This window comes from Ceratina calcarata, unplaced genomic scaffold, assembly GCF_001652005.2.
Source record: "Ceratina calcarata isolate Rehan_Ccalc_2016 unplaced genomic scaffold, ASM165200v1 scaffold297.2, whole genome shotgun sequence".
Classification (NCBI taxonomy): Eukaryota; Metazoa; Arthropoda; class Insecta; order Hymenoptera; family Apidae; genus Ceratina; species Ceratina calcarata.
This window is the reverse complement of record NW_017152138.1, coordinates 926,901-950,774: the sequence shown is the minus strand read 5'-3', so window position 1 is coordinate 950,774 and position 23,874 is coordinate 926,901. Positions and strand designations below refer to the sequence as shown.

At 37.7% G+C, this 23,874-nt stretch overlaps 8 protein-coding genes across 13 annotated transcripts; 3 read left to right on the top strand and 5 right to left on the bottom strand.

The window, feature by feature from the left end:
* The first annotated feature begins 3 nt into the window (after window positions 1-3).
* Window positions 4-3,164, top strand: Rpn1 (regulatory particle non-ATPase 1). The gene is made up of 3 exons (XM_018023012.2): window positions 4-190; window positions 317-2,615; window positions 2,687-3,164. Exons 1-3 carry the CDS (start codon window positions 113-115, stop codon window positions 2,986-2,988), a joined length of 2,679 nt encoding a protein of 892 aa, XP_017878501.1. The 5' UTR covers window positions 4-112; the 3' UTR covers window positions 2,989-3,164.
* LOC108624045 (VWFA and cache domain-containing protein 1) lies at window positions 3,156-7,946 on the bottom strand. Its single transcript, XM_018023011.2, has 5 exons — window positions 7,314-7,946; window positions 6,888-7,253; window positions 6,643-6,819; window positions 4,628-6,583; window positions 3,156-4,563 (listed from the first exon to the last, which is right to left on the bottom strand). The coding sequence occupies exons 1-5, from the start codon at window positions 7,804-7,806 to the stop codon at window positions 4,031-4,033; spliced, it is 3,525 nt and encodes a 1,174-aa protein (XP_017878500.1). The 5' UTR covers window positions 7,807-7,946; the 3' UTR covers window positions 3,156-4,030.
* A 480-nt stretch (window positions 7,947-8,426) lies between these two features.
* Window positions 8,427-11,144, top strand: LOC108624052 (transmembrane protein 64). 2 transcript variants are annotated; one of them, XM_018023016.2, is made up of 4 exons: window positions 8,427-8,826; window positions 9,240-9,829; window positions 9,898-10,059; window positions 10,129-11,144. In XM_018023016.2, exons 2-4 carry the CDS (start codon window positions 9,299-9,301, stop codon window positions 10,291-10,293), a joined length of 858 nt encoding a protein of 285 aa, XP_017878505.1. In that variant the 5' UTR covers window positions 8,427-8,826; window positions 9,240-9,298; the 3' UTR covers window positions 10,294-11,144. The 2 variants fall into 2 exon arrangements, with proteins under 2 accessions (XP_017878505.1, XP_026668648.1); XM_026812847.1 differs by lacking the exon at window positions 8,427-8,826 and having other exon boundaries at window positions 8,833-9,829.
* LOC108624048 (alanine--glyoxylate aminotransferase 2, mitochondrial) lies at window positions 10,820-13,148 on the bottom strand. 3 transcript variants are annotated; one of them, XM_026812839.1, is made up of 7 exons: window positions 12,885-13,148; window positions 12,628-12,812; window positions 12,243-12,558; window positions 11,655-12,173; window positions 11,331-11,582; window positions 11,146-11,265; window positions 10,820-10,907 (listed from the first exon to the last, which is right to left on the bottom strand). In XM_026812839.1, the coding sequence occupies exons 1-6, from the start codon at window positions 13,011-13,013 to the stop codon at window positions 11,155-11,157; spliced, it is 1,512 nt and encodes a 503-aa protein (XP_026668640.1). In that variant the 5' UTR covers window positions 13,014-13,148; the 3' UTR covers window positions 10,820-10,907; window positions 11,146-11,154. The 3 variants fall into 3 exon arrangements, with proteins under 3 accessions (XP_026668640.1, XP_026668641.1, XP_017878503.1); XM_018023014.2 differs by having other exon boundaries at window positions 10,824-10,907; window positions 11,123-11,265; XM_026812840.1 differs by having other exon boundaries at window positions 12,243-12,554; window positions 12,628-12,975.
* Window positions 13,149-13,248: 100 nt separating this feature from the next.
* On the bottom strand, window positions 13,249-14,567 carry ECSIT (evolutionarily conserved signaling intermediate in Toll pathway, mitochondrial). Its single transcript, XM_018023015.2, has 2 exons — window positions 13,654-14,567; window positions 13,249-13,575 (listed from the first exon to the last, which is right to left on the bottom strand). Exons 1-2 carry the CDS (start codon window positions 14,525-14,527, stop codon window positions 13,286-13,288), a joined length of 1,164 nt encoding a protein of 387 aa, XP_017878504.1. The 5' UTR covers window positions 14,528-14,567; the 3' UTR covers window positions 13,249-13,285.
* A 223-nt stretch (window positions 14,568-14,790) lies between these two features.
* On the top strand, window positions 14,791-17,930 carry Chpf (Chondroitin polymerizing factor). 2 transcript variants are annotated; one of them, XM_018023013.2, is made up of 7 exons: window positions 14,791-14,882; window positions 15,119-15,797; window positions 15,870-16,177; window positions 16,240-16,827; window positions 16,898-17,173; window positions 17,252-17,435; window positions 17,496-17,930. In XM_018023013.2, the coding sequence occupies exons 2-7, from the start codon at window positions 15,152-15,154 to the stop codon at window positions 17,807-17,809; spliced, it is 2,316 nt and encodes a 771-aa protein (XP_017878502.1). In that variant the 5' UTR covers window positions 14,791-14,882; window positions 15,119-15,151; the 3' UTR covers window positions 17,810-17,930. The 2 variants fall into 2 exon arrangements, with proteins under 2 accessions (XP_017878502.1, XP_026668638.1); XM_026812837.1 differs by having other exon boundaries at window positions 14,795-14,882; window positions 15,107-15,797.
* A 379-nt stretch (window positions 17,931-18,309) lies between these two features.
* Window positions 18,310-20,974, bottom strand: Eaf (ELL-associated factor). The gene is made up of 5 exons (XM_018022916.2): window positions 20,010-20,974; window positions 19,674-19,905; window positions 19,377-19,610; window positions 18,771-19,060; window positions 18,310-18,688 (listed from the first exon to the last, which is right to left on the bottom strand). The coding sequence occupies exons 1-5, from the start codon at window positions 20,158-20,160 to the stop codon at window positions 18,591-18,593; spliced, it is 1,005 nt and encodes a 334-aa protein (XP_017878405.1). The 5' UTR covers window positions 20,161-20,974; the 3' UTR covers window positions 18,310-18,590.
* Window positions 20,975-21,151: 177 nt separating this feature from the next.
* LOC108624003 (uncharacterized) lies at window positions 21,152-23,231 on the bottom strand. Of its 2 annotated transcripts, none has more exons than XM_018022924.2 (3): window positions 22,915-23,231; window positions 22,525-22,849; window positions 21,152-21,661 (listed from the first exon to the last, which is right to left on the bottom strand). In XM_018022924.2, the coding sequence occupies exons 2-3, from the start codon at window positions 22,679-22,681 to the stop codon at window positions 21,210-21,212; spliced, it is 609 nt and encodes a 202-aa protein (XP_017878413.1). In that variant the 5' UTR covers window positions 22,682-22,849; window positions 22,915-23,231; the 3' UTR covers window positions 21,152-21,209. The 2 variants fall into 2 exon arrangements, with proteins under 2 accessions (XP_017878413.1, XP_017878414.1); XM_018022925.2 differs by having other exon boundaries at window positions 22,612-22,849.
* Window positions 23,232-23,874: the final 643 nt, after the last annotated feature.

The following is a 23,874-nucleotide window of genomic DNA, read 5'->3' as shown; positions in this document are numbered from 1 at the left end:
CTCGCAAATGCTAAGTAGGAAATACATTTACTTTAACCTAAGTGGCAAGTAGTATTGAAACGAGTATTAAATTTTCTATTCCATCGTCGTTTTATACGATAACTGAGTCAAAATGCCAGAGAGCGTGAAAGTAGAGAAGAAGGATAATAAAGAAGTGAGAAGTGGGAAGGAAGAAGAGAAAAATGAATTGGTAAGTTCGATTTTTGTCAAAGGATATCAAAACGCACCTCTCAACAATGAAAATAGAATGCGCAATTATTACTATCTTAATATGTATAAATGAGTCTCTAGCATTTTAATCATTCTTGTCTTTCAGTCTGAGGAAGATAAAATCTTGCAAGAAGAATTAACAAATCTTGTTGAACGCTTGCAAGATCCCAATACCAATTTGCATTACCCAGCTTTAGATTCCCTACGTAATCATATTCGTGCTTCGACTACTTCTATGACCAGTGTTCCAAAACCATTGAAATTCATGAGACCTCACTATGATTCCATGAAAGCTATTTATGACAAGATAACAGACGTAAAATCGAAGGAATTATGTTCTGACGTAATTTCTGTCCTTGCAATGACTATGGGTGAAGGCAGAGAATGTCTCAAGTTCAGGCTGACTGGATCAGCCTTAGCCATAGGAGAATGGGGACATGAATATGTCAGGCATTTATCGACGCAATTGTCTGCTGAATGGGATGAGCTAACAGATGATGCAGAAGCTACCAGTAAGAAACTGATAGCCTTGGTGCATGAAATTGTACCTTATAACATGGCTCACAATGCCGAGACAGAAGCCTGTGATCTGCTAATGGAAATCGAAAGATTAAACCTGCTAGAACAATATGTAGATGAAAGTGCATATCAAAGAGTTTGCCTGTATCTAACAAGCTGTGTACCCTACGTGGCAGATCCAGAGAACAGTACATTGCTTTATGCTGCTGCCAACTTGTATAGGAAGTTCGGCCAATATCCTCAAGCTGTGAGATTGGCGATGCAGTTAAACGATTTGCAACTCATCGAATCCATATTTACGAACTGCTCGGATCTTTCGGTGCAGAAACAATTAGCATTTATGCTGGGCAGGCAACAGATCTTCCTGGAACTTCCGGAATCGATCCCAGAGTACGACGATCTCGTAGAAATAATGTCTAACTCTTTGTTAAACTACCACTTCTTGAACCTCGCGCACGAATTGGACATAATGGAACCGAAGACACCGGAAGACGTGTACAAATCGCACTTGGAGAACTCCAGGTCCCCGTTCGCCAGCGGTCAAGTGGATTCTGCGAGACAGAATCTAGCCGCGAGCTTCGTGAACGGTTTCGTGAATGCAGCTTTTGGCCAGGATAAATTATTACTCGAGGACGGGAACAAATGGTTGTACAAGAACAAGGAGCATGGAATGTTGAGTGCAACAGCTTCTCTCGGTCTTGTACTTTTATGGGATGTCGACGGTGGTTTGACACCTATCGATAAATATCTTTACTCCTCCGAGGATTACATCAAATCTGGCGCGCTGTTGGCCTGTGGCTTGGTCAACTGTCGCGTAAGGATGGAATGCGATCCTGCGTTGGCCCTTCTGTCTGATTATGTATTACACAACCGTAACACAATGAGAATCGGTGCGATAGTCGGTCTGGGACTGGCGTACGCTGGTTCAAACCGCGAAGCCGTGTACGGTCTTCTGATTCCTGTGCTCAGTGACCCGAAATCCAGCTGGGAAGTCATAGGCATGGCTGGCCTCGCGCTTGGAATGGTCGCAGTGGGCTCTTGCAATGCCTACGTAACAACCACGATAATGCATACTCTCATGGAGAAGTCGGAATCCGATCTGAAAGACACGTATGCCCGATTCCTGCCGCTGGGTCTTGGATTATGTTTCTTAGGGAAACAGGAAGCTGCAGATGCTATTATAGCAGCTCTGGAGATAGTACCTGAACCGTTCAAATCGATGTCCACGACTCTGGTAGAAGTGTGCGCGTACGCTGGTACGGGAAACGTTTTGAAGATTCAGCATTTGTTACATATTTGCTCTGAACATTACGAGCCGTCGAATGAGAAGGAAGACAAGAGCGATCGTAAGGATAAGGACAAGAAGGAAGAGAAGAAGGAAGACAAACCGAAAGACCTGAGCTCCAAGCAAGCCATCGCTGTACTTGGTATCGCCCTCATTGCTATGGGAGAGGAGATTGGTGCTGAAATGGCGTACAGAACGTTTGGACATCTATTGCGCTACTGCGAGCCCGTCATTCGACGATCTGTGCCTCTTGCACTTGGACTTATATCCGTCTCTAATCCGAAATTGAATATACTCGACACATTATCCAAATTCTCCCATGACAGTGATCCAGAAGTGGCGCATAATGCGATCTTTGCGATGGGCTTGGTGGGAGCTGGAACGAACAACGCGAGATTGGCTGCGATGCTTAGACAGCTCGCACAGTTCCATGCGAAGGATCCGAACAACTTGTTTATGGTTCGCATAGCACAGGGCTTGACACACCTTGGTAAAGGAACTTTGACTTTGTCTCCCTACCATAGTGATAGACAAGTTCTAAGCCCCGTAGCGCTCGCTGGACTTTTGGCAACGTTAATTGGTTTCTTAGATGTGAAAAACAGTAAGTATCCATACGATTTTAAAATACTAAAATAATGTACGAAGTGTACAATTGCAATCTCTTGTTTTCAGTCATTTTGGGTCGATCCCATTATCTCTTATATACGTTGGCGTTGGCTATGCAACCAAGGATGTTAGTAACTTTCGACGAGATGTTAAATCCTCTGGCTGTACCGGTGAGAGTCGGTCTGGCCGTGGACGTCGTGGGTCAAGCTGGAAAACCGAAGACCATCACGGGTTTCCAAACGCACACTACTCCCGTTCTATTGGCGTACGGCGAAAGAGCGGAACTCGCGACCGAAGAATATATTCCTTTAACACCCATCATGGAAGGCTTCGTAATCTTAAGGAAAAATCCGGACTTTATACCTTAATTATAAAACAATCGAGTGTAAGACATGTAAGTCTTAGTATAAAATGTAATGAAAACTATCTCGTGTACGCAACAAAGTTTAATTGAGAAACTCATCCACAGTATATATGATCTACAATTAATTGGTCTTTTTTACAAACATAAAAGGAAGAATGAATAAACCAGTGGTTTTAATGAGTTTTGTATTTTCCTGTTATAGCAATAAAATTTAACTTTTTTTTTAACGGCAGTTATATACTTTTACAATTAAAATACTGATCAACGTGTAAAGTATTCAAAAATTAGTCTTTCTACATTTACAAATTACAAAAATAGTAAGACATTCGTTAATCGCATTTTGTTCAATGATGTAGTATTGGCAAGATAAAATGTTAGGCAGTCAGTCATATAATATCTATCATATATATACGTATGACATGTAAATAACAGAGAGGCGACTCTTCTGTCCACAAAGAGTTCACATCGTTATTTTGTGTTGTTGAAATCGCTGTACACCATCTCCAAAAAGTATCATCGTGTATAAAAGTGTAAATATCTACTGATTATGCGAATTTATATCGATCAATAAATCCTATTTCAAAAGTCTTAACTCTAATTAGCTTACACTTACGCGATATATAAATAGTTACACGTACGATATCCATTTGTTGAAAAATATATAATGAAAACAAGCTGTGGAGAATATTATTTCACTATTGCGTTAGTCGATTTTCGAAATGAATTAATTGCACAGTTTGTTTTCGGCTCATATAAAAAAATATATCATCGTTTTAAGTAGTATCGGAACACATTTACATTTGTTGCATTGTAAAACGGTATCAAAACTTATACCAGCTGCAGCAGTTGGATTTCATTTAAGTATGATTTCCCTTAACTTATTATTACGTATATATCTATATATCACTATATAGCTTGTACAAAACATAGTATTTATAAAAAAAAAGAACTCGACGAGTTGAAAAATTTTCTTCGAGCGAATATTCGTTATATTCCTAAAGGAACGATTCTTGGACGAAATTTGTCTTGTCGCTGCTCGTATACAATTAACAAAAGTTTGCCTCCATGTTGCAATGAACGGTAACTGGTGCCAAGACGTGATGCGGTGATCCTAAATGAGTAATCGGGGACGGAAGACAGGCGGATCGTCTTCTAAGATCCGGTTCAGTATTATTGCCAACAACTAGCAACGGTTCAACGAACGTTTGTTGCTCAGAGTCATCATGGGGCGTCATCGTGCTGTATCCATGATCGCTATCACCCCCCGGCGGTTTTCTATAATTCGAAGTGACCTTATATGGCGAAATTGGAGTTATACCCTCCCTTATAAGAGAGTCCAGATTATTTTTCGTTTGCTCCATCTCCATCGGCTCCACGTCACCCTCTAAATGCGTCATACGCAACATATCTGGCGATGTGTGAATATGCAGACACTGATGCTCCAACCCAGACTGAACAGATCGAAGTCTGTAGCAAAATAGCATTAATCCGAGTATCAGAAGAAATGCTAATATCACACCGGCTACCGTGCCAACCGATGGCCATTCACGCGCTGCAATCTCTTCTGTCGATTGAGAATCTGAAAACACAAGCATGTAGCAACATTATAAAAGAATACAATTGAATTAAAAGGGATTACTCACTGTATGTGCCATCGCTCAGCGGCATGTACGATCCAAGAATTCCTCTAAAGCATCGAGACATATCGTTACAAAAGGGAGCTCGTAACGGCGTCTCTCCGTCGCTGTCCACGTGGCACCATTGACAACCAACAACTCCAAGACATTCATTCTCCGTCTTGAATATCCTACAATCGATGGACGGACATGTCTTTAAGTTCGTGGATTCTATCCAAGACATTTGTGTGTTTCCTCCTTGCTCGTGCGACACTGGACAAGGTTCAAGATCGTTCATCTCGCTTGCGCTATACTCGCCGCAATTCGAATAGTACAAGGAACATTCGCACGGACATTCGCAGTCGGTCTGCTCCATTCTTTTACAATTTAAACAAGAGCGATCCATGGTACTGCACGGGCAAAAGGCGCTCAATAAATTGCAAGTCACGTTAACTACGCCCAGGAAAACGTTCGTTTCAGGCACAGCCGCCACTTGATATTTGACACAGTGTTCGCCGTGAACGATGTTAGTGAGGACCTCGTCGAGCGACGTATTAAACTGGTAATACCTCTGCACGGTACCGTCCAGATAATTCGCGCACGCTTTCTTTTTAACGAACAGTTCATGATTTAGTATGTCGTTTGCTACTAACAATTCCTTGTGCGTTAAATGCTGTTGCTCGATCTTGCCGATCGGTTGTAACAATGCTGGGTGCGAGACTAGGTAGCCTTTGTCGTCCATCAGGAAACATTTCACTGTTGAGTTATTGCAGAACGGGAACAGTTCTTTCAAAAGTCGCGAGACGAATCCTAGAGCTACGTCCATGGACACGACCGCGATAGCATCATCCTTCGTCTTTGAGTCCGAATTCCGATGAATAGTATGACTCAGAGTAACAACGTATCCAGAACCTCCAGCTCCTAAATATGGAGGAGTAAAAACTAATTTCCCGGGATGTTCCAACGCTTTTTCGTACCATATTCGTCTTTTAGGATCGAAACCTGAATCGAGCATGATTCCTGGATATATTTCCAGAACTCCGCTCACGGTTCCAACGATATATCGTCTTATTATAAATTTATTTAAAGCACTTTCTATGTGCCTGCCTTTAAAGAAACCCAATATTTGAGTCAGCATAGCCACGTCTGGCCTGACTGCTTGATGCAGTCCAGGATTAGCTAGTAACCCTGTTAAATCTTTTAAGTACGCCATGTAACTTTGCATCGTTACAGCAGTCCCGGTTTCTAATAGTTTCAGTTGCTCCATGGGAGATTGAAAGCACCAGGGAGAAAGATATACTACTCCAGTTGACAGGGACAACAGTTTATTGTGGTAAGTGCACAGGATACTTTTATCGGTGATACTGTGCATCAGCAGATCTAGGCGATGATGCAAAATGTTCATCGACAACGTCGGCACTAATTTTGCAACGGGCAGAACGCTATCGTTAGCGGTCGATATCAAGCATACTATCAGATCTGTATAAGTTAAATGTTTCCAACGATACCATTTCTTCTCCCCTAATCGCGTTTTCACGTTCATCACACCTTCGTGTTCCTCGATCATCGTTTTAACTATTTCGGGACTGAGATTCTCTATATGATGTAAATTAACTCTCAGTGGTTGATCCATCAATGTTTCCATCCGTGGGAAATTCTTGTGAATCCAAACTATGCCCTTGTCATCGAATAACACAGCATACGCGCCTGTCCCAGAATTGAAGTACGTTATATCGTCGAGAAAATTTCGGAGTTTGACATCTAAGGATATCAATGCTTTGTCTGTGATCTGTCCGATAGATAAAGTCATCGTTTTGGTGTACAAGTCGAAATACGGATCGGAGAGATAGTGATCCTTTTTGTTCTCCTCGGAACATTTTAAAGCAGAGAATAATTTTGATATCTCAAAACCGAGTATGTTTGGCGTTGGGAGAGTCACAACGTTTTCATCGTACCCTTTATCATTGGAGTGTGCTTCTTGATCTACAAACAGGAACGTTATATTAATATTACTGTAAATAATTAAAGATATTTGAACTCACCTGAAAGAATTAATATCGTTCTGATATAGCCTTTCACTTCCCGCGAGGAAATTAAGTTTCTTATCTTTTCTAAATGTAAACTAGATTTAAGAGCATTAGTCAAATGTATGAACACTATTTCGCCCTTCACTTTTTGTAATAACTTATTAAAATCAATTTCGACCGTGTCATTTGTTTCTGAAATTTGTAGAAGGATCGTATGAGCGAAGAAATATAATTTTTTATAGCACACGAAAGGACTGTACCTGTTCTGATTAAACTATGAATGTATCGCACTAATTGGAATTTATTTACATCTGTAGCCTTCAATAAACCATCCTTGCAATGAATGGAACTATTAGTAGAAAGTCCAATAACATTGATATAATCTGTCTGAGGCAACATATCAATTATTGTCTCTGCAGTTATTTGGGCCAAAGTAATATCCCCTTCAGACATAAAAGCTGCATGCTCAAGTAACAATAATACATTCTTTTTTGGACAATATTGAGACAATAAAAGTGGCCCAATATTGTGGCCTGCACTCGGTGGGCCACACACAGTAACTGGATACTTGAAAGACAATAGGTGTAAATTCTTCCACTCCTGGCTCCTCAAATGAACTGCCAATTCTGTAACACAGAAAATTGCATTGTACATCAAACTACTGCTTACTAAGTTGTTTAACATACCTTGAGCAACCTGAGAACATAAATCGGCTAGTCCGTTCGAAATAGAATCTAATCCATTGCCAGACGTAGAAAGATCAAACTGATTCTCAGTTTTCATTAAAATTGGCAGTATAATCTCATAACTGTGCTTCAAGAGGTCCGCGTAAGACAACAACTTGTTGTTCAGCTTGTCTACCAACAAGCTAAGCTTCATGTTCAAACTACTGGAGACGTTCACAAACTCCATTTCGCCGAGCATCTTCTGAAAAGGCTTCAGGCCAAGTTCACCGTCGGTAATAGACCGAAATTCGCTTGATAATCGCATCACTATGTCTCGCAAACAGGTGCCGTTTAGAGGCTCGGCGTTCACCTGCTTCCTGAGGGTTTTGCCGAACTGACATTTCGCATTAGCATTCGAATTCTCGTCGGCCGAAATATGCAAATTCACCAACACCGTCAGGACCAGTCCCAATTGCAAAATTTTTTCGACGATCATCCTGTCAACAATCACCATCACGCATACGATTCGGACGCAACGCGTGTCGACATTGACACGGGAAAAACCGTTGGAAAAAACGCAAAATCGTTGTCAAACGTGGAATAACGTCTAAATAAATCGACGATTATTTACCGCGAACGAACAGATAAATGATCATTCTGTTTTTCGGTTTACACCTGCTCGCACCTGTAACATTGAAAAAATCCTTATACCGCCATAACGACGCGGCCACCGCAAACAAGGTTGACAAGTGTGCAACTGGAAATATTACTTTCCTGGGCCCTATCACTTTCTAAATGAAACCTAACCGATCTGTCCTTAATATTAAGAATAACATCTTAATATCGGTTTTAGAAGCCTACGACTAACTCCTTTTCTTTAATCAACGCTCCACGATATCTTGTTCTAAATTTGGGGATTTGCGCGATGGTCTCAAAAAACACAAGTAAAAAGGTGTATTAAAAGAAAAAAATGGAAATTAAGCAAGAGGAACATTAATTTCAATTAAAATATTATTACATTTAATTGAAGATTGAGAGTGGGCACTTCTTCACAATAATAATAATGCACATTTCTCAAGAAAAATTTATTTGACAATCACTTAAACAAAAATGTATGTAATATAAATAATAAAGACAATATCTGAAAGTCTGTGAACTCGGAATCTCAACTTATACGGTCAATCTTGATTTATATAAAATAAAATTCTGTTTTCCCGTATAGTTTTCCGTAATTTTCCCTCCAAAACCTATATTGCACACTCGCCTTGAACGATTTTCGAGGATCTAAGCTAATTCACGCAGCGAGAGTCATAAGTCATAAACGGATTTCAATTATTATTATTATGTTTCATGAGCTTAGGCAATGTGTATTTTCATTTTCCTTATTACTTAATAAAGACATCGTATTGCTCGGAGGAATTTGAGGAGAGGAAAATAAAGGAGATAAAACTTAATGCGTCGTGTGTATGACAGTGATGGAAGAAGTAAAGAAATCTGTGATATACAAAATTTTTTACCGTAATAGCGTTACGAGGTAAAAATAAATTTAAATTCGCATTGTTCGTCGTATTCCAGTTTTGTGATCAATAGCATTATACAATAACGTTCAGTTGATATCATGTTACAGCGAAGAAATGTGGTTTTGCATTTTATAGGCGTTTAAACAAATCGTTGTCTATATGTAAATAGGATAATTTTGATTTTTTAAGCGCAGCGTGCAATTAATTCGTATGATTTATGTTCAATAGTACACATTTAATTATAGTGTAATTGATGATACATAAATGAAAACTTACAAATAGGACATGCGGTTATACAAAATCTAGTATTTTTTCTTTGTACCATTATATATAGGGCATAAGTACAATTGATAAGAAGAAAATATATTTTATATTAAGAACAACCACACGAACATGTATCTGACAGTGTTTAATATTTTGCCGATAGGTCATAGCAAAAGGATGGTCGTTGAATGATCTTCTCCTTGTGCATAATGAGGAATAAATATGGATATAATTAACATAGAAGATGTAGAAACTGGTGTCCGTCCGTCCAAGAATTCTGCTCCAATTCAATGCAATTGCATTCATTCAAATTCAGTATGCTATGTTGTCGTAACGATCGCCACCCTGGCTCTCCTGGGTGCAATAGTCTTCATCTGTAGAGATTACATTAAAGTCTTGCTCTATTGGATTGAGCATCAGAATGCCTGGATTGTTACTGTAATATTTATTGCACTTTTCACTGTGGTTTCATTCCCCATAGTGATTGGCTATCTATTTCTTATCATTGCAAGCGGCTATCTCTTTGGTATATTAAGAGGTATAGTCATGGTGGTGTTGTCTGCCAATTTGGGAATAGCAATAGCTCATGTCACACTTAGTGCGTTATCCTCCAAGTTGCCTATTGGAGCTCTTCTGAAAAATGATACTGCAAGAGCAATACTTAGGGTCATATCTGGACCACAAGCCTTCAAGGTTGTGCTGTTCACAAGATTAACTCCCATCCCCTTTGGTTTACAAAATACTATCTTTGCTGTATGTATAATTTTACCTCTGTATCATTTATTAATTATATAACAGTACTGACGTGTATAATTATTTAGGTAAGCAATATGGGTGGTATTCAATACCATATAGCGAGTGCAATAGGCCTGCTGCCTGCACAAATCATCAATATATATTTAGGCAGTAGCTTAAGATCTATGCAAGATGTCCTCGAAGACAAATCGACAGCGGCAACTGGTTATATTGTCTTCTGCTTTCAGGTATGTTTCGTTATAAAAAATTCAGTTTAATCTTATACTCTATTAAAATAAGATGTACTATTGTTACAGATTCTAATAGGCATTTCGTTGATGGTATACGTCGTGCAGAAAGCACGAAGAGAGCTTCAGTTGGCGTTATTAGAGGCTGACCTTGCCTCCATGGCCGATACTTCTCATTATCTCTTAGACACGTTACCCGATTCTAAGATAGTTCTGACAAATTTAATTGCTTAAAAGAATCTCGCGATCATACCTGCATGCTCCGTACCTAATATTTTCAAAGAGCTCTCTTTTCATTGCTTGCGAGGATGATAACGTAATCATCTTGTTCATCTAATACTACGTTGAGAGTACTAATATTTTTTAATACCAGTATTTATTAATCAAATTTCGTATCACACACGTGTTTTGTTCGAAAAAACTGTTTCGTGCCAAATCTCATTTCTTGCATATAAAAAAGTCTTCTTTCATTTAAATGATTCGTGTGCATTTATATTTCTTAACATGTACAAATTTTTACGTGCCAGTTATTAACAGCTTTATATTTATTTGTTTATACATTGTAAGCGGGTCTTCCGAAAAATTGATTTACACAGACTCACCGAACATGCGGAACATGAAGGCTATTGAATGTGAGAATTAAAAAACCATAATTTCTTTAATAAAAGCAAATTGCTTTGTGTACATATTTGCTTGTAGATGTTTAACTTATTGTACGCATAGCGTATAAAAAATCTATGATTGTAAAATGTATGTAATCATAGCTGCATTTGTATAAAATTACCAGGGAACATTTATAATAATGTTTACAGCAGAAAGTAAACTTGATCCGCATTTTCCTAGTAAGACTGAAAGTAAAATATTCACATTAATTATTTATGGTTCCGTCATAATTGTACAATAGCTCGTTCTAAACAAGAAACGTTTGTACATAATTCCTACTGTCTATACATATTATGAATGACCAATTCCGTGTACAGAATCATATAATTCGCATGCTAGACTAATTTATGCTAGACGAGACGAAAACTACATTCTACAAATGTAACATAAACGACTGTACCGAATTAAAAAAGTTGCGTTTACCCGTTGTCTTCAATTATTCCGATATTTTTCTTCGTGCATCTCCAACGCATTTTTGATAACAGTAAATGTGAAATCCGCGTCTTCTTTAGTTACGCACAAAGGCGGTTTTATTCTTAGTACCTATGCAAATCGAGCATTGTCAGTATTCAGACATTTAAATGTTATAAATATGCGACCTAACTCACATTTGCATGTAACCCGCCTTTACCAACAAGGACTCCCATATCTTTTATGTTTTCGAATATGTCAAGCACGCGTTCGGCCTCTAACGGCTGCTTTGTCTCAGGGTTCGAAATTAACTCGACTCCTATCATGAGACCCTTGCCTCGAACGTCGCCGACTACATTTGGAAATTCTGATCGGAGATTAGCTAATTTATTTATCAAATGAGTACCGACTGTGTATGCATTTTGTTGCAGAGCCTCTTCTTCTATAATCTAAATAAATCTCGCAATGTACCTTTATCGATGTAACTAAATTATTAATATATTAAATTAAGTGATACTTGCATCGAGTACTGTCGATCCCACGACGCAGGCAAGAGGATTTCCACCAAATGTATTAAAATGCAACGCATAGTTTAAGCTCGCTGCAATATCAGGACTAGTGATCACTGCTCCAAGAGGAAATCCGTTCCCTATACCCTTTGCCAAGGTGACTATGTCCGGTTCCACGCCGTGACTCTCGAAACCCCAATAATGCTCCCCCGTTCTACCAAAACCGGTCTGCACTTCATCGGCTATGCATACACCACCCTTTTCGCGAACATAATCATATATCTTCTTAAGGTAGTATTTAGGATATTGAACCGTTCCTCCTACCCCTTGAATACTCTCAGCTACAAACGCTGCGATACTATGAGTACGTGGTAAACTGAATTGAAATGATTCTTCGAACTGCTGAAAGTATTTCTCTGAAGCTATACATTCCCCGTTTCTACAGTTACATTTATTTTCAGAAACTTGTACATCTGAGTCTCTGCACTTTGATCCACTCCAACTACCTTTGTACAAATCGGGATATACTGCCTGAAGTAATTCAGTTCTTGTATAATTCGATATTCAAGTATCAGAAGAATTTTAATTGAGAGAACTCACGTGTAAATATCCAGGGGGTTGAACAATAAATGGATACCTCCAAGTACTTATCGCCGTTGAGGCCACAGTACCATACGTTGCACCATGATAGCAATTTTTAAAAGAAACGACAGTATGATTGCGAGTGTACAGCCTCGCCATCAAAAACGCCAACTCGTTCGCTTCCGATCCACTGTTAGTTAAATACACCACTTTCAATTTTCCCTGGAATTTACTTATCAGCTTGTTCGCGTATTCGTATAAATGAGGGTGCATGTAAATGGAAGAAACATGATTCAGCTTTGATGCTTGTTCGGACATTGCAGCTACTATCTTTCTGAAACAATATATTCTATTCGTTTCTAGAAATTCGAATCACGTTATTTCCGTTTTATAATATACTTACGGGTGACAGTGGCCAACGGATACGGTAGCAACTCCGGCGAACATGTCCAAGTACCGTTTCCCGCGATGGTCCCACAACCATTGTCCTCGACCTTTGTGGATTAACAATGGTTCATTGTAAAATAACTTCAAAGAAGGAGTTACGGTACATTCGTACGCTTTCTTTATATCCTCGTAAAATTTATCCTAAATTAAATGTCAATTAAAATATAGATTTTATAAGTAGAAGGTTTTAGCTTGAATGAAGCGAATACCTACGGGTTCATAATTAGGCGTCTCTAAAATATCTTCAGAATTTTTAATTTGCGTAGCGAATCGTTTAAAATTTGTATAATGCCATAAATTAGAACAGGCTGCCTTCGCCTTTACCCATTTGTTTATTAACATGTTTATTTATTCTATATTTTGCGTTAAAAGAACTACAGAAACATGTTTGAACAGTACAACGATCGGAAACTTACTATGGGCACTACGCGTGCAGAAGTTTAAAAGTTAAAACTCATGCAAATATTCATGTAAAGCTTGGCACATAAATGTGTATCACAGATATGTTAATACGCGTAATTCCATTGTGAATATACACGGATCTAAAGACTAAGTTCATTAAAAAATACATTGTCAGTACTGTACAAACAACTTTATTTACATAAATTAATAAACTATTTCTCTCTATCCGTGTCCTGTGGTATTTGTTTTACATTAGAGCTTGTATCAGATGTTTCGATGTACAGTCCTTCGTCCAACATTGATGTAAGTTTAAAAGTCACTGGTATTTTTTCTAAAATTGGATTTGTTTTTTGCAAACATCTTATCCATGATAAAAGAGAATCTTTGGAAGATGTGCCCGTCGCGCACATCGCATAATATACGCCGTCTTCCTGTTCGTGAACATTAACAGGTATCTTAAAGTTGTGCCTCTCCCAAAATGGAATTTTCAAATCTGATATATCTGAAAATGAAATGAGATGTTTCTCAGTATCATTAGGTAATGTAACATACTTTAGATTCCTGACTTCAATTTATGTACCATCATATTCTCCATAAATGACTTCTCTCTTAATTGGTTCTCCTTTTAATACAAAATAATCTATACAGTATTTGTCGACCCAAACTGTAAAAGGACCCTCCACTATCAATGATTTATCAGTTGGCTGAGCAGCAAGTAGTTCCTGTTGCGTTTGGCTCATAGTAGACATGATCCAAGTATCGTCTATCGCATCCGGTACGTCCGTCGTTCTGTACATGGTAAGTTTAGTCTGTGGATCTGCACCAGATACTTTCTCCATAGCAATTTGTGCAAGTACTTTGGGATCTGTTGGCGTCGGATGAGGAACAGGCCACGGATTTAATTCAGCGAACTTCGGCAACCAGTAAAACATCGTCCAACACTTCTTTATAACTAAATTCTTGTCACCGAACGTGTTTAGGATCATTTGTTGCATCTCGTAATCGGGTAAAACAAAATTATCTTCCATTTTATTGAGTATAGCTATAGCTGTGTTCTGATGCTTCGGATAGTGAAATGACAAGATTTGAAATCTGTTCTCTGGAATATATTTTCCTTTTGGAAATATATCGAATATCGCCTTGTACGTTTCCAAATCCTTGTTCACACCAAATTCGTCCATGTACTTCAATGCCATCGTAATGAAGTGCAATTGTCCCTTTCGACTTTTGTCTTCTCTCATGTATATTCGTATGATTTCTAAAAAGGTCTCTTTCTCCTTTTTGTTAACATTGAAATAGAAAGGTACGATTTCGCTGTTGTTTTCATGTTTGTTGTACAGAATTCGGTGACTGTTATGAATATCGTTGACAAAGATTAATTGTACGCTTGGACGATCTTTAATTAACGGAGATCTATTTAACAAACCGACTACTCTTCTTAGTAACGTGTTCATAATATCGGTGCTTTAGAATTTTCAATTTTAATACATTACAAGACTGTAACAAGCTCTCTCGTGTAACCTACAGTATTAATAAATATCTCGAATCTACCTATGTATGTACAATTGACATTTTAAATAAGTTAATAACAGATTTACAATAATTTTTGCGTCCAACATCAGTACATTTTGTTATAAAAAAATAATATTCGGTTTTTAAACAATTATCGAACACATGGATAGAAACGCCATCTGATACTGAAGTAACTCTCTGATTTATTCCTGTTGATTGTCGGAAACCTCTGTTGAAAATGATATATAAACATCAGAAGATTCGTTTATAACTTTTAGTTATTTATTATAACGGATGGTAAATCTTTTATTTCAAATTGCTACGTGCATGACGCTTTTTAGGAAACGAATGAATCTAATAAATATCTAAGGATTATCAGACAGAAAAATGAAATATATTATCAATTAATAATGACATCGCTCTTTGAATCTTGCTTGCAAAATTGCTTTCGTCAAACAGATTAACGCTACAAATAATGAACAATTTACTATTAGAAAATCTTGAATTTTATTCGATGGTAGATCTTGTTACAGGTTACCAAGAATAGACACAAATTGTTATAAAACATGAATCCTATATTAAAAATGTTTTTGTCCCATTGTTGGGCGAATATGTATTTAATAATTGGAATGAGCATAGGCCTCAGCTTGAGTATAATGTTGATACCAGTAGATACTGACTATTATAACGATAGTACAGAGTATTTAACGCAAGACTCAAATTACCAAGATGAATTGGATGAATACGAGCCGAAAATAAATATTAACAATAAACCGCAACAGGCTCAAAAAGTTTCGAAAACGCTGATACGTCCGAGATATTACTCCACCGAGCTTGGGATCAGAGAAAAATTGTTCATAGGAGTGATAACAAGCCAACAATTCTTGTATAGCAGAGACATAGCAATTAATAAGACTGTAGCTCATATCGTTGATAAAGTACGTTATTTCATCTCTATACCAGAAGGTACAAAGCCTAACGTTACTCTTCCTGGTATAGTTGGATTCACAGACACGAGAAGCATCTTGAAACCATTCCATACCATGAAATATATCATTGATAATTATTTAGAAAATTATGATTACTATTTCTTAATCAAAGATGTAAGCTACATCAATGTTAAGCAATTAGTTCGATTTGTTACCAAGATTAGTGTAAGTCAAAATGTTCACTTGGGAGTTCCTGGAGAGATTCCAAATTATTGTTCATTAGGTAAAGTAATTAGTATACATTAATCAAAAGAGGATTCGATTTAAATGTAATAACTTTGTTAATAATTTTCAGACTCGGGGATTTTATTAAGCAATTCAGTAATACAAGAATTAAAGAACAATTTGGACTGGTGTGTGAAGAATGCATATTCTGATTCGGACGATATCAATTTTGGACGATGCATTGTTCACTCTACTTCAACGTCTTGCTCCGATCGTATACAAGGACAGAAATTTTTGTACACCAAGTTGCAGCCAACATTTTTATTCGAACGAAACTTAAAGGATTTGGCTAAGAACGAGGAGTTCCTAAATTCACTTGTGATATATCCAATATACGATCATCTCATCGTCTACAAACTGAACACTTATTTTGCAGCAGTGAGTCAATGAAATCTAATTAAAATCGACTTTCAAACGTATAAGTGTAATTGTAATTCCAGTCAAAAGCTGTGGAAATTCAAGAGAAGATTTCGGATATCCGTAGATCAATTATAAGTATGGCACCTTTGGGTCCTCCAGAATGGCGCAATGTCTCCTGGCCGATTGGCAATCAACCGGGCAATAAATTCGCTGGTCGTTTCGACGTTTTACGATGGACTTATTTCAACGAGACTCACGTATTTTTTAATACCGACTTTTCTACCGTACAAGAATTAAATACAGATGCGAAACTCGACATAGATCGCACAATTAATATCACAGCTTCTCGTATTATCGCCGATTATCGATACGAATTAAAATTTAAGAAATTATTGAACGGATACCAAAGATTTGACGCGTCTCGGGGAATGGATTATATATTGGACTTGGAATTTACGGATAAAGACGGTAAAACGTTGATCAGAAGAATGGAAGTGTGCAAGCCGCTTGGCAAAGTCGAGATCTTGCCGGTTCCATACGTAACTGAGAATACCAGAGTGAATATAATACTCACTATAGATTCGACAAAAAAGCAAGAGGGATTGAATTTCTTAGAGCAGTACGCTGTAGATTGTATGGAAAAGAAGTACAAAACTTTTTTAATGGTGGTTGGTATTTTCACATTAATTGAGAATGTTTTGTCAAGGATATGTCTTTAAAGTTTTCGGTCTCGTATAGGTCCTCTTATATAATTATAATTCAGCTTCGAAAGGTAAAGGAGACACGTATCATGAGATTAAGCAATACGCGTTATTACTTGCTGAAAAGTACAAAAAATACCAAACGAAAATTACTTGGCTTTCCGTGCGCCTGCCAAATACGTCAATGGCTATTGAAACGAATCACTTGTTGAACATTGCTGTTACGGATTTGTGTGTAAGAAAATTCTCACCTGAGAGTTTGATACTTTTCGCAGAGATGGGTGTGCAACTTCGGTTGGATTATTTAAATAGGGTACGTGCGCTATAAATGGACACCTGCTGCGTAATTCATACATGCAAAAAATTGACCAAGAACATAATTAATATTCAGGTTCGTATGAATACGATTAACCAATATCAAATATTCAGTCCGATTCCTTTCGTGGAATACCATCCGGATGTCGTACACATGAACGATGTAAAGCAAGTTGAAACGGATATTAATCGAAATCACGGACGATACGATGAATACAATTTCAACAATATCGCGTTTTACGTCAAGGATTACAACGCAAGTAGGTAACTCATCAAGCTTGTTCTGTATCTGATTATTAAAAATTCATTTTTATTTTCAGTGAGGAAAACCGTGGAGGCTAGCATTCCAATAATACACTCTGATCGAGATATCTCGACGCTGCTGAAACTTTCTCAGGATATTCCTGCTGGATATACCTCTCTGTTTGAGATGTTCGTTTCTTTCAGTAATTTGCACGTTTTACGTGCTGTGGAACCGGCCCTCAAAGTGAAATACAAAGACATTAATTGTACCAATATTTGGAGTAATATCCACAACGTCTGCATGCAGTCGAAGAATCTTCATTTAGGTCGACGTAGCCAACTCGCTAGATTGATACTGGATTATCACGCTTACAAGACAAGTTTAATATAGTATTGTCAAAGGCTACATGAATCGCGCGTTAAATACTATTGTATAGATTATACATATAGTACAAGATTCTAGCTAATTAAAAATAGGTTGTTAAATGAAATAAGAAAAATTTGATATAAAAATGTTTTATACATTGTACGCGTGTGTAATAAGATTGAACATTTTATTAAATTCACACATTTCATTTAAATAAATATTTTGTAAGTAATACAGTCGATCATTTTTAACTTCTTTTTGTAATACATCACACATTTACATGCGTATATATAAATTGGCTGCATAGGCCAACGAGATATTTAATAGGAAGAAAGAAATTGTCGAGAAGCGTCTGCTACTTCTCTAAGTAATTACACAAAGTATTTTGGCAAGATTTTTTCGAGATGTGTAAGAAAGTAAAGAAAGAAAACTAGAGAGAACGAAAGGGCTCATATAATTACACTAAATATTAGTCAATAGAAATTGTACAATCCTCAATACCTCATAAATAAACAAACATACACTACATTATCATTCATATTCATTATTCATTATTTTTTAATACATTTAATGGACAAGAAGCAAAACGTTTCTGTATACGTATATAGCAATACATATGGAATATATGGAGCATAGCTTCGAATTCGCTATACAGATTGCTCGATGTCTGACATATAACTGAATATTATACACAGTAAATCAATTGCAGGACAAAATCTAACAGAAACGATTTTTCAGAAAGATCTCGCGAAAAACACTGTTCCTGATGCTGTCGGATTGTAAGCAATACAGGTATGCATTATCATTAATCGCTATCCGATTCTGACTCTGATAATTGCAAATCATCATTCAAAAGATTCTCTGGCAGAACTGCTGGAGACGAAGCTGTGCTATTCATATGTCCTGAAAAATATATCGTACAAATTCATTATTCACTACAAATTTATACTTTATAACATGAATCTTCATAATTTATGATACGTACCATTGGTTTTGCTAACAACTGGATCAGTTTTAGTATCCGAATCACTATCCGAACTATCATCAGAGCCTGAACTGCTTGAAGTGGAATCGCTCAGAGCACTCATGTCACTGTCACCGGCCACATTCAGTTTCACATTAGGCAGAGTATTAGTTACAGGTATCGGCTTTGGTGGTGCGGAATTGACAGTCGGGAATGATCCAGTCAATGTCAAAGGGGAATCATCATTGTCGGAACCGATCATCGGCAAACTAGCCAAAGTCGTTCCTCCCACTGATGGTTGCACTGGTGAACTAAAGTTCTGTGTGTTATAACTTATTTACGAAAAAATCTTAATATATTATTGTAACATTATTCTCTACATAGTCAATGAATTATTTCGCATCTTTTGAGCAGTGGTGCTATGAAAGATCCCTCACTTCGGTAGTGGGGACTAGTATTTCGTGGGGGAATGCGGAGAGCATGATGAAGGCGCAAGAGGGGAATAGTATCAAAGTGAAAGGGGAGAAACGAGCCGTGAGGGATTTTGATAGCACCGTTGTTCTTGAGAAGCATTTCTTGTTCATTGAAGGTTGATATTTATGTTCAATAGGAAAATAAGCTAGATACCTATTGGTAGGAGCAGTAGGTGGGCTCTTGTTGTGATAAGGAGATACTCTAAGTGGACTGAACTGTTTTGGATGCAGTTGTACGCTGGGTTCTCTCTTTCTTCCACTTGTAACTTTCGTTCTGCTAGTCGACCTGCCATGAGTAGGGCTCTTCTTTGTTTCTACAGGCGTTATAGGCCTGTTACTGTTATTTGTTCCAGACACTCCTAAGTGCAATTGAGACTTGGTTTCTGCTCTGAAATATTATGCAACATATATGTGTTGTGATGTGTTGTAACTTCTGAAAAGTATTACACACCTGGTCTTCTTTACTTGGATATTAGCCGTTAGCTTCTCCAAAGTAATTTCTCCCGTGACTCTATCAATTATGAGAACACACTCTTTCTGATAGGGTCTCTGGTTCCCCTTGAAGACTGTGTGGGGAATTCCAGCACCGTCTAAATGTGGAACAGTAACTGTCATCATGTTGTTGGTTCCAACGTCAACTTTTGCTACTTTGGAAACATCCACACTAGCTGGTTTGAAATCATCTATAATTTTAGGAATCAATATCAAGATTACTAACTGTTAATGTCAGTAACGATCAAAGAAGAAGGCGAGGATAACGAAAGAAAGTGAAAGAAATTGTACTAACATTTCAGAGTGTGGAAGGCCGTCGATTTATTGTTCGTGAAAGTTGGTCCCAGTTTTAGTTCACGAATTTCCGGTCCCAAACCTAGCCGCTCTGCCATGTCACGCCCGAGATTTTGGAAATTCGTCTCGGGAACCGAAGTGACTGATTTCATTTTGTACAGATTCGATGGATCACTGTTTCGCGAATTCGAACAAGCCAGCTGCTCGAAGCAAACGAGATTCACGCTTGATCGGGACTGATCGGGACTCACTGCTCCACGCTTTACTCGTTTTGCCAAAATATGGCACTGACGGTTACTCGCATTGTCCAACTTCGACCACTTCGAAACTTCGACTACTTGCGACCTGCAACTGGGGATTAGGGATCCTTAAAGGATCCCTATCTACGACTAACAGCTGCTCGAAATGTTTCTTTGTTTCACACCGTCGCGTGAAACTTTCTCGCACGTTTCGTTACGCGCGAGTAAGAACACTGAAACGACGAACGAGGAATTCTTCGTACGGTACGAAGAAAAAGTTAAACGGGAAATATCACACGATACGATTCATTGACCCAGTTCGCTTATAGATATTATGTGCTCATGAAGATCCACACTTAATTCCTTGATAATTACTCGCCGAATCGCGTAAACGGAAGAAACAAAGACTGTTCACATCGATCGTATTGAAGATATATTGGAATCGATCTCTTTTCAAATTTTTCACAACAACATTATAACAAATGTTCTCTCTACACAAAATTGGCTTTTAACAAGAAGAATTTGAGTATGTATTATCGTAGGACACAGTCGTATACACAAGTCGAGAAACTCCGGTGGCAGGGATACGACTTTTATTGGTCACAGTTGTAATTATAAAAGTCGCCACGCTCTGCAATCGAGTCAGATAAACACAAAATAAAATGTTCATTTGTGTATTTAGCTTAAATAATTGTAATTCTGTGTCATTTCTTCTATTACGTATTGAAATAATTATTATTATATTAGAAGAAATTTGTAAATACTCAGCTCAAAGCAATATACTTATCACTTCGTACACGATTCCGTCCTAATACGCCACCTAATGTCGATATTATACAAATCTACATTTATAGTATTTTAAATTCTAGTTATTAGGTCTTCGGAAAAATGAAAACAGGAATGATTTCAGGAATACTGCAAAGATCGTTTATTTAAATAAATATAAAATATACAGTCGTTATTTACACTTCGTTCAGTGTCAGAGTCATGAAAATTTCCACGAAACATAAAGAGTATTGAGTTAAGTCCGTGCTAGGGATGTCATAGAAATAACAGAATTCGTCGATGAAAAAACGTTCGAAAATGTACGAGACTACTAGACTGATCACGTTGTAATTACTGTATCTTAGTCCAACCAACGCAATCATCAATAGCTGTAGGATGGTCGTAATGTTCATTAACAACTGGTATCTTCTTCTTCGACTGTCTTTACGTCTTGGCTGTAGATGAAAAAATATCGGCAACATGCCCAGCAAAAATACTACAAGCCAAATTTTTTCGCAAACTTTGTATCCCTGCAGGATACCGGCAGCAAACAATGCCAATGGTACAACATCGACAATCTTCGAGTACCAATTGTAGGAGATCCTTAGGTATTTCACTACATTGGTCGACGATGTGAAAAATGGAGCTCCTGTAAGCAACATTGCTACAAACAATTTGCTCTGAGAACACGCCGCTGTTATATGTGCTACTATTTTACTATGTATCATAGCGTGATCTAATAGTTTTTAAACAGTGAGACTGCAAACGTTCTTACGTATACCTAAAGTTTCTAAAAGTGTTATAACATTGAACTATAAAACTATTCACTTATATCTACCTAAATTTTCAAATAAGGAAGAGAAGAGAGTGAAAGGTGATCTTAGCTCTAGTCTGAAACTTTGTGATTAATTCCCAAGCAAACGTAAGTTGGAACTAGTGAGAAATAATATCATTGCTAATAAGCAGCTTGGAAATAAATTTTAATTTCTAATGGATATAAAAGTTAGTCGAAGGAGCGAAACTTACGATTAATTTTATTCACTTGCTAATATTTTTGAAGATCAAACGTTGCACCATGCACAAAGACGCTGTTTGCAATGTCGATATGCGGATCTAAGAAGTAATTGCAAAACGTAACACATGCAAAAGAAATTGATCTATACATGCAAGTGAGAATATGAAGATAATGTGAACTGAGAGACAGTACCATGATCAACATATCTGTGAGTCTCAGAGAGTGCATTGAAATATATTATTTCTCACCTGTTCCAACAAAATAAAAATCTGCTGGACTATGAAATCGACTCCCAGTTCTGACCTTTATACTTAAAAATCAAATACAATACCCTTACGTAGTTTCATACCAACTAATCCTCTGACCGACCCCCACTAACATATGTATAAGATGTACAATTAGGGGGCCCTGTACAGATAATGCCGCTTTAAAAATACACTATCTAGGCGAATGCCAAGATGCAAAATTACGGGTTCGTCAGGTAAATGTATCCTTACCGAACCTGAGTGCTCCTAGCACGGAGTGCGAAAGCAGAATTTGAAAGCCACGAAACGACCATGTGCTCGCTTTGTCATAGTTATTACCGATAGCTCTGATGCAGCCAATCGTCACAAGAAATTTCGCTAAATGCGCCAGGACGCTGCTCGAGACCATGGTCAGTCACCTCTTCATCAAGTTCTGCGAGAAGTTCCATGCGATCACGATTAAATCACGTCTTTACGAACAAGTACTCCTGGCCTGGCCTCTGCATCCTATCGCCACGGCAAGCAATTCCTTCGAACGCACGGGCCAGGAGATAGATAGCAGCACGGACATCGTATTCTAGGATGCATTTAATTAAACGAAAACAGTGCACGTCAAATTATTCCGATGCATGCTTTACTCACCGCATTACAGATATTTCATCATAGTCCAATGAGACAGAAGTAGATCTAGTAATTATCATATTAGACTTCTGTAATAACATTCGCTTTTCAGAAAGTAAATTAAGGAAGATAGAGTCTTGTAAATATAAAAGGAATTGGATTTGGTCGAACATATTTAGTAGAAAATATTATAAAGGGTCATAGTGATCGAGGATTCAAGGAAAATCAATAGAAATGACCATTTACGAAAGGGTTGAAACTGGCAAGTGGTTACTGGCGCCGGGTCAAAAAGTTCTTTGAAGCAGTTGCGAATTTTTTCGCAAGGAAAAAAGAGAAAATGGAAGGGGAAGGGTACGGTGGAGGTCAACGTCTTTTCTTTCGTTGAAAGAGACAGCGTAATTAATACATCACCGATACGCGTTCACGGTTCTACTGCAAACTTTTGCAGCAGTACTGCAGTATTTTTACCCTTGACAACTTGTCGTATAATCACGGTAAACGTTTCGTGCGCATTTGACGTGAAATCGTTACACCAGCCTAAATTCTAGGTGAACTTTCGCGGCATCGGGAATTCGAATTTAGTCAACGCCAATTATCCTCAAGTAAAAGTTCGCTAATATTTATAATCTCCATAAACGATATGAATAATTCTCGGACAGACACCATTCGTATCTATAATTCAGTTCGCTCATGTCAATTATTACAAACATTAGCTAAGTGAAAGCTAAACTCACAATCAGTGGAGTAAAATATCATTCAGTAATTGTATACTATAATCTAATCGTAGTTAATGTTGATTCTGCTATTACATTGATAAACCAACTGAACGAGTTAGTACCGTAGAAACGTCATACATTTTCATTTGCATCGACAAAAAATCGTTGACATGCATTCTACGGTATTTAAAGAATTGAAAAATTGGCTGGTTTGCATTTCGCATATTACTTAAAACTATCTTTCTTAGATAACTATTCAGTTCGC

Bases quoted from the DNA above. Each gene is read 5' to 3' on its own strand.
- LOC108624045 (XM_018023011.2), bottom strand. From the start codon at position 7,806: ATGGTGATTGTTGACAGGATGATCGTCGAAAAAATTTTGCAATTGGGA. The intron at 6,820-6,887 runs GTACAGTCCTTT...TACAAATTTCAG, and splicing joins TCATAGTTTAATCAGAACAG to AAACAAATGACACGGTCGAA. The intron at 6,584-6,642 runs GTGAGTTCAAAT...TCCTGTTTGTAG, and splicing joins AACGATATTAATTCTTTCAG to ATCAAGAAGCACACTCCAAT.
- Rpn1 (XM_018023012.2), top strand. From the start codon at position 113: ATGCCAGAGAGCGTGAAAGTAGAGAAGAAGGATAATAAAGAAGTGAGA. The intron at 191-316 runs GTAAGTTCGATT...CTTGTCTTTCAG, and splicing joins AAGAAGAGAAAAATGAATTG to TCTGAGGAAGATAAAATCTT. The intron at 2,616-2,686 runs GTAAGTATCCAT...TCTTGTTTTCAG, and splicing joins TTTCTTAGATGTGAAAAACA to TCATTTTGGGTCGATCCCAT.
- LOC108624048 (XM_026812839.1), bottom strand. From the start codon at position 13,013: ATGTTAATAAACAAATGGGTAAAGGCGAAGGCAGCCTGTTCTAATTTA. The intron at 12,559-12,627 runs GTAAGTATATTA...ATATTGTTTCAG, and splicing joins TCCGTTGGCCACTGTCACCC to AAAGATAGTAGCTGCAATGT. The intron at 11,266-11,330 runs GTGAGTTAGGTC...CGATTTGCATAG, and splicing joins AAGGCGGGTTACATGCAAAT to GTACTAAGAATAAAACCGCC.
- ECSIT (XM_018023015.2), bottom strand. From the start codon at position 14,527: ATGAACACGTTACTAAGAAGAGTAGTCGGTTTGTTAAATAGATCTCCG. The intron at 13,576-13,653 runs GTACATAAATTG...TTTCATTTTCAG, and splicing joins CATTTATGGAGAATATGATG to ATATATCAGATTTGAAAATT.
- LOC108624052 (XM_018023016.2), top strand. From the start codon at position 9,299: ATGGATATAATTAACATAGAAGATGTAGAAACTGGTGTCCGTCCGTCC. The intron at 9,830-9,897 runs GTATGTATAATT...ATAATTATTTAG, and splicing joins TACAAAATACTATCTTTGCT to GTAAGCAATATGGGTGGTAT. The intron at 10,060-10,128 runs GTATGTTTCGTT...CTATTGTTACAG, and splicing joins ATATTGTCTTCTGCTTTCAG to ATTCTAATAGGCATTTCGTT.
- Chpf (XM_018023013.2), top strand. From the start codon at position 15,152: ATGAATCCTATATTAAAAATGTTTTTGTCCCATTGTTGGGCGAATATG. The intron at 15,798-15,869 runs GTAAAGTAATTA...AATAATTTTCAG, and splicing joins TCCAAATTATTGTTCATTAG to ACTCGGGGATTTTATTAAGC. The intron at 16,178-16,239 runs GTGAGTCAATGA...TTGTAATTCCAG, and splicing joins TGAACACTTATTTTGCAGCA to TCAAAAGCTGTGGAAATTCA.
- LOC108624003 (XM_018022924.2), bottom strand. From the start codon at position 22,681: ATGGTCTCGAGCAGCGTCCTGGCGCATTTAGCGAAATTTCTTGTGACG. The intron at 21,662-22,524 runs GTAAGGATACAT...TGTTGCTTACAG, and splicing joins GCTAGGAGCACTCAGGTTCG to GAGCTCCATTTTTCACATCG.
- Eaf (XM_018022916.2), bottom strand. From the start codon at position 20,160: ATGAAATCAGTCACTTCGGTTCCCGAGACGAATTTCCAAAATCTCGGG. The intron at 19,906-20,009 runs GTTAGTACAATT...CTAAAATTATAG, and splicing joins GGCCTTCCACACTCTGAAAT to ATGATTTCAAACCAGCTAGT. The intron at 19,611-19,673 runs GTGTGTAATACT...ATAATATTTCAG, and splicing joins ATCCAAGTAAAGAAGACCAG to AGCAGAAACCAAGTCTCAAT.